We start from the raw sequence: 7776 nt of genomic DNA, 5'->3' as shown, positions 1-7776 counted from the left end.
TAAACTGAAACTGTTTCCGATAATAAATTGACTAATAATAATGAACCAAGTTTACATAAATACATAACTGAATTTGTAATATACATGTAGTACACACTTATATGCAAATAAAAATCAGTTTTTTGTTCATATTATGTAATATAGAAATGTCTAAAGAAGAGACAAGAAACGATGATGTTTTGAATATAAAAATATATCGAGTAATATTATTAGAGCGTACTTGAAACTAATACGCTTTCGTTCGATACAATTTCTCATTTTTATCCTTATCGATAAATATAACGATATATGCGACGTCGATAACATTTTTTCATTCGCGGAACGATGATCTTGTTGAACGATGTTAATAATTTGAGTCTTTAACCTTCGCATGGACACTCGAGCTTCGCATCGAATCTATTTATCGCACGTGTCCAGCTTTTTATCTTTTCCGAATTAATTTTCTCTCGTTGTTGTTCAAACAGAAGACAGATCTATCGGAGGATCTATAACAATCGAGTGACCATGACGCGACACCGATAGATGATACGATACAAGCTAAAGCCTTCCCATTGTTGTGCAATTTTTTCGCGATCGAAAAGAAGATTCATTCTGGAATATCATCGACGCGAATTTTCATAAATGAATGCAAATTCATTTTGTCATCGTGGCTATCGTGTATCAGCAATCGTGTATCGACAATTGTATATCACTATTGCGATATTAATAATCGCGTTTCTTTCGAAGAAGAAAATACAAGCACAAGGATGCTCTCTCAATAGCATAATCAAACGGATGAAAAAAAGACGATAAAATTTTATCGCAACTGTCAACGTAATAATCTTGTAATCGGTGTACCGTTTTAGAAACAAATAATTTCAAATTCCAAAATTAGAGCGATTATAACCGTATAATTAGAGCATATTTCAAAATTAGACGAATCCAAAATTACACATTTTCTTCCCCGAATCGTATGCAATATTAGAAATTATGTAAATCGGTCAGTTGCTCCGACGATCTTTGAAAGTTTTATATGATCGTTTCGGAGAAAGTTTACATATCATTTTCTCGTGATTCGTAACTCGTGACAACGAAACGACCATCACAGGCTTGCGACACATTTTTCTGTGCGCACGTGAGGTGACTCAGACGGTTCAACTATTTCGACAATATACACGCTGTTGCTCATTACACACTGTAACGAGTCTTTAATCGACGAGACGCGTTCGCGATCCACCGATTGTCCGTATTACAACGCGTTCGACGTATATGCGTCGACTGTGTGTATCCGCCTTTAGATTAGCCTGGATACGTTGATAAGAAACCGGCTACGGCGGGTTCGGAAGCGCTCGTGACGATTGGTGGGTGTTGAAAGAAAAAAATTGTACATAAGTACAGACGGGAAGATACGCGGCTGGTTAACGCGAACGGAGTGTGCTGACTCGATTAAAGCGAGACCTTTAATGTCGAGGGTCACGAGTCACGAGTCCTGATCATTGCTTTCACATATACATCGTTTCAGATTTGTTTACTACACCGTTCTGTTAACAATCGCGTTGCTACGAAAGATCGAGTTCTGTTTCTGGTCCTATCGTTTCTTCGATTCAAATCGTGATACTTTCATTTTTTTTAAATTGTTTCTTTATGTATCTTCATACTTATTGATGATTTATTTAATTTACAGATTATACATTGTCTTCTCTACAATCTTACATTTAACAGATAGGATAATCAATTGACTTGTTATTTGCAAAATATTCATATACGGTTTCATTTGTTTTCCTATCAAGCTTGTCGTTATTATGCAAAGGAATTTATTAGTGTCGATAACTTGAAATTTTTGACTTGCAAAGTTTCGCTAAAATATCGCTTCGGTTGCGTTGATCAATTGTCTTCTTTCGAATGGAAATGTGACATTGGATAAGGAAGAATCTACTATATATCTATATATTTCGAAATTAATATATATATATATCTAAAAATTCGAGTAGAAATTAGTATGATTTCTGACGAAATATCGACGAAATATTACAGATTTTGTATAATATGTATAGGACACAAATTAACTTCCCATGGATCAGATTTTTTCAGATTCTTTAATTCCATATGAGTTTTCTGCGAGGCCGTTTGTTTGGAAACGTTCGATCGTTAACAGTGATAACTAAATTGGTTCACGTAACTCGTTGCAATTTAAAATCTCTATTTCAATCGACGTAAACGTCGAATGCTTTTTATAGATTCAGCTCATTAAAACGTTAAATTCATTCGTGTATGGAGATCGAGTGTCAACGTAAAAAGGTACTTTATTGGTCGATGTATCGTCGTTTAATCGTTCGTGTTCAGTTTGCTGTAAATTGCTTTTCCGTTATGCCACCCAATTATTAAACGTTCATTTCTAATCGTTATTACTTCATTAGCCTCGATCTTTTCTGATACGTCTCTCTTTTATTCTTATAAAAATTTACCTATTTATTATTGTTTATTAATAGGAATAATAATAGAATTTAATAATATATTCTACTAATGATAATAATGATCAAATATAGTAAATTGCACATGAAATGGCTGATCTCTTAACGAACACTTCAACGTTTATAGTTTTCTTGGGAATACTGTTAATCAAATTACGATCCGCAGGATTCGATACATTTTGACCATTGTAAAACAAACGTGTCTGAGACACAAACACCATGTATGTATAATAATTATCGATGGTTAATTTATGTAAGAGCGTTAAATACACCGCAAACAGCTCCGACAAGTGGAGACCGAACAAGTGTTAACCTTCGATGCTAATTAATCGAATTGGTAGACACATAGTCTTTAAATAATCGGATTATCGGTATTGCGATCGGTAGACAAACCTTCACTATTGTCTAAATCGACAAACAAATCTGTTAAGTCTCGAGCTAATTGCGTTTCGACATATTCGGATTGGTACGTACACTGGCAACCATAAGTATTATCCACTGAAATGTCCGCTATTTTATTTATTATATACTAAATAATTTTCGCAGGCTTCATTTTCTGGTTACTTTATTCGAAATCAATTATTCCATTCGCAACTTACGTGCCTCATAAAATAAGATACTAAATGATATAAGATCAAGCTTGTAATAAAACCTTCAAAGCAAATCTTCAAACGTACAATTTAATTTTTCTTATAAATTTTGTAATATACGCGGTTAATAAATTTCAACTGAATTTTCTGATTATGACTCATATTTATGTCTAACTTAACTTCATTAACTTGCTTTATGAATAATAATATATTCATGTTCCTGCTTTCGTCGTTAAGTATCATTGAATATCTTCGATCAAAGTTAACACTGATTATTCCTCGTACTGTCCAGATTTTTTTTTTCCTGGCCAGATTACGTAACGCAGTTCCACCGTTTTTTCCCGCTTTTTCTTTTTTTCCTGTTATATATTTTTTTCTTAACCGTTGTCGCGGAATCGTGTTTGCACTAAACTAAATATATAACGGAGCCCATTCATCCAGTTCATCATCCTGATTTTACGTACGTTCAGGAGGCTCTACGAGTGTCTCAGATGTCACAGATATCGTTAGGTGTACCAAATCGAAGATTATTAATAACTGGATCGTTAAACGGTTAATATTACTGAAAATAAATATAACGATTTTTTCTTCGTTCTCGCTAACGTCAACCTGGTAATGAGAGCTACAGTATCTTTGATTAAGGTCCGTCATCCGTGACTTCCATAAGATGCAAAACGAAATTCTCCTGTTATTCGCGCGTCTCGGGAAACTGTTTTTCTTTCATTGCTCTTGCCGTTAATAGACGTTTATCAAATACATATATTTGCTTATCCATAAGAAAATTTTGAGTAATTATTTACCAAGTGAACGATCTCAACGATTTCAATGACCTTAAGAGATGTTATCAAGGTTAACATTCTGAACAATTTTTCCTTGTACATATATACGCCGCTCGGTTTCAATTTCCTAAATATCAGCAAAAATATATCCTACCCTATATCATATTCTGCTTCTGACAGGAAGTGTTCACATTACGCACACAGTCCTGGTATTGTTTACGCGTTATCGTATCTATATTACAACAAATTATTAAATTTGTTGAATTGTTTGTAACGTAGACGGTTGTATTTTTATCTAGCCCAACCAAAATTAATTCACGGAAAGGCGAAATAGAGGGTTTCATCTTAGATCCTAGATCGTTTTCTACTGAACTGATATTGGTTATTAGTTTGGTACTTGTACTGGTATTATACTATACACTAATAATAATAATAATTGCGTCAATGCCAGAAACAAACAAATAGATGCGACAAGTGATCATAATTATCGAGTGTCTTGGTAACGGTAGCATGAAATAAATTTAACTATTAAATAATTTAGAATTTATATAAAACTTTATATTATGTTATCGTTTATTCGAAATTGAAAAAATATTTCAGCCATTATTTTAAGAAACGTAACTATTCGACTATCCAAATCATACCGCTGTCGAAATAGAAACTTGGCTAAATAGCCAATATAACGTCCTTTGCGATTTCCATACCGTGTAGTGTTTGCTCTGGTTTCCCGCCAGACACGTTCTACAGTTTGTGTATGTGCATTACTGTCTGCATTACTGTCTACAGCTGTATGGTTTGTACCGTAGGATACCTCAGATCAATAACACACATGTTGTAAATAGTAAATTACCATATATAGTATCGAATATGTTTTTGCAAATATGGCTAAAACCGAGTGACGATTATATTTATAGAAGAAAGTTAGTCAGAATGTTGAGATCGACCGCTTTGTAAATAATTACCAAATTTTATCTCAGCGATAAGAATACGGCGATGAAGAAAGAAAAGGAACATCTTTTCTTTGCATTAGATTCTATCACTTATCCCTGTTCGTATTTCATCGATCGATCACGGATTCGAACATCGCTGAGGATTGTTTCATTTAATTCGGAATAAAAGTTGCCAAGGGGGAAGAATCCATAGAGAAGTTGGAAAAGTAAAAGGAGAAGGGGACAATAGAGTTAGGTTGCAATCAAATGAGCTGATTTTATGGGAACGGCGTCGCATTTTATAGCCTCGTCAACAGTTTAAACATCCAGTAGATCTAGTTCTTTCAGATATTCGATCTTTCACGTATCCTTCAAAAGCCGTGACTTTAAATTCGAGAAAATAATAGTAAAAAAAGAAAACGACTATCAGATGATAGAAAATTTTATCCTAGGAAATAACGACGAATAACAACCAATCGAACAACTGTTTGATCGTGTAGAAATTTAATTGGAAAACTTTCGTTCAGAAAGCTTTATTCTGTAACAGATCCATCCATCAAAATCGAAGTATAAAAGTAACAAAAATTCATGAAAAATTAATCGATCGGGTACACGCGAGGTCGTCAGCACGTGTCCTTGACTTCTCCATAATGTTCATCGCCATATTAACTCGTTATACAACGGTAAACTGCAAAATTGCTGTAAAAAGTTCAAGCACTATAACCAATTAGAACCGCGAGGGAACAAAGTGGTTCGTTACTCAGCGATTTTTTCGTACGAAGGGTTAATACGGTACCGTTCGTAATTATTCGAACGATAATGAGTTCTAACTTAACTCCAGCCGTACAGTTACTCGTTATGCAAACAATATCCCCGAAAGATAAGTCGCCGTCTATATTTCGTCGTTTCGGGGCGAAACCAATTCGAAACTGACTCGAAGCTTGCCAATTAGAGCGCGGGCATGTTGGAGGCTACCTGTTGCTTTGTTCCGACGTGAAACACGTTAAAATATTCAGATTTAATTTTCTCTTGCCCACCGACCCATTCATTACCGCTTCTGCTTCATCGTAAAACTAGAAACAAATTTTTTCTCTTCCCACATAGAAATTTTTAAACCTTGAATACGTAGATACGTAGATGCGTGTTGTTCGCATTTATAGAAAATTTCTGGATGTAAAGATGCACGGTATGCGACCGAAATTGAATATTTAGTGGTTACAATAAATCGTTTCGTACATTTTTCCTTTTGCACATTTTCTTTTAATAGATACAAGTTTTTCAGTTGTATTCAACAAGTTATGAATCTACAAAATACTCACAGTCCTCGATCTATTTATTCTTCAGTAGCAGATAAAAAATAGAAAGTTGATTGTGTTATTATTGGACGATAATATTAAAATAAAATTCGCAAGAGCTGAAATTTCACCCTTGAGAGCCCCATGGTTTAAATTAGACACGTAAATCGAACGTCCCCGCAATAAGCGTGCAATTTTTACATTTTCCAACGGTCGATCAGGCGGAGCAATTATAGGTCCACCTTAACGTGTGTTGGATCATCGTCAACATCGTTTTCCCCCGAAAATAAACGAACTGGGGATGAAATTATAGGGATAAAAACTGCTCGCCGGGAAGAACTGTGTGCGATGTGTCGGGCTTCAGCCAGTAGCTTCGAGATGCGATAGATAGACAGTGGGGTAATTAGCGGCTGCTGATTGGTCACCTTCCTTCTCGATATATCCGAAGCTGGTCGGGGATGCAGGAACGTATAAACGTGTTGCGTGAGCGTTCATGGTGGGGGCTTATTTACTCGCTATTCAAACCATGCCGGGTTGGCCGATCGACGACGAGACAAGAAACGCCAGTGTGCGTCTGACAGTCGTTGCGATCAGGCGATGTACCTTGAACGGTATATCGATTCGTTTGTGTTTGCTTGATCGTTCATATTATCGTGTGAACAACATCGAACTGGTGCTGTGTTGGTTAAGAAAGTGCTGCTATTTCAGAGAAAGATAGACATTTTCTTCGGAATCCATTTCATTTTTCTCGATTCTGCATTGTAAACAGAAAGGAAGAAAGAGGAAGAGAGAAACCTCTTTTCACGAATTTCCATTCGATTCGATCATCGTACCAGAGACTACATACACACGTTGAGACTGGCAATTTTTTTGGAAACGATCCAAGATCAAGTTTTTACCAAACGATTCCCTAAATCGATCGATCGATCGATTCGCGAACGGAGGTAACTTAGAACACGTGCACCTCGAGAGTGATATGGAACAAGTTGCTCGTACGACGAGGCTCAATCGTGTGGAGAGACAGTGCGAAGTGAAAGCGCGAAGATCGATCGTTTCAATCTTCGGAGATCGTCGATCGACGCGTGAAATATACGCTTGAGAACTACAGAGAAGATCACTTCTCGGGCCTTCTGGTCCTCGGAGACCTCATGGCACCCGATCTTGAGAAAAGGCGGCAAGAACTTAGGAGGACCAACAGTTGTACGTTGGAACAGGGGCACGAGCACCTTCAAATGCTTCTGCAACTTCGATGCACCGGAAATGCATTGATCGAGCCTTATCGACACGGTAAACTTGATCCATCTCCATATGTGTATGCTTCATTATTACTGTTTAATATTCAACGATTGGATCATGCCTACATAGGCCTGGTAATTGATATCTCCAGTCGAAACCAGTTGTTTCTGTGTGTGGTATTTTCAATTCTTTCTTTCCTTTTCTTTTTTTTATTGTCTTTCATCTCTCACTTGCGACTTACGTCGAGACTTTGAGTGATTTATACCGCACGCTTAATGCGATATTTATATAAATTTTATTTGGACGTAGAGAATTTCCCGTTTCTTTTATTAGTCGTAATCGTCACTATATTCTAGGACTATAAAAGCAGTAAAACATAATCGACTCGTAACTTTGCATAGATATTTTATAAATTTAGGTACTTATATTTTTTAAGATGTTAATCATTGTTTTGTAAAATATACGAATAAAGATGTGTTCTTTTTATTTTCATTTCT

At 35.9% G+C, this 7776-nt stretch overlaps 1 protein-coding gene across 8 annotated transcripts in view; it reads left to right on the top strand.

The window, feature by feature from the left end:
- LOC126864213 (nuclear factor of activated T-cells 5-like) overlaps positions 1-7776 on the top strand; it is a 58393-nt gene that overhangs the window by 26605 nt on the left and 24012 nt on the right. For 4 of the 8 annotated variants that reach the window (XM_050615314.1, XM_050615313.1, XM_050615312.1 and 1 more), the window contains exon 1: positions 6610-7330. The exons of 3 other annotated variants lie outside the window; for them this stretch is intronic. In XM_050615314.1, the coding sequence (XP_050471271.1) occupies positions 7192-7330 (139 nt within the window). In that variant the 5' untranslated portion in view covers positions 6610-7191. Of the gene's footprint in view, positions 1-6608; positions 7331-7776 lie in introns of those variants that run through there. One more of the 8 variants, XM_050615317.1, reaches the window with a different exon arrangement.

Source organism: Bombus huntii, chromosome 3 (assembly GCF_024542735.1).
Source record: "Bombus huntii isolate Logan2020A chromosome 3, iyBomHunt1.1, whole genome shotgun sequence".
In the NCBI taxonomy this organism is placed as follows: Eukaryota; Metazoa; Arthropoda; class Insecta; order Hymenoptera; family Apidae; genus Bombus; species Bombus huntii.
The sequence above is the reverse complement of the archived record's forward strand: the minus strand, read 5'-3'. Positions and strand labels throughout refer to the sequence as shown.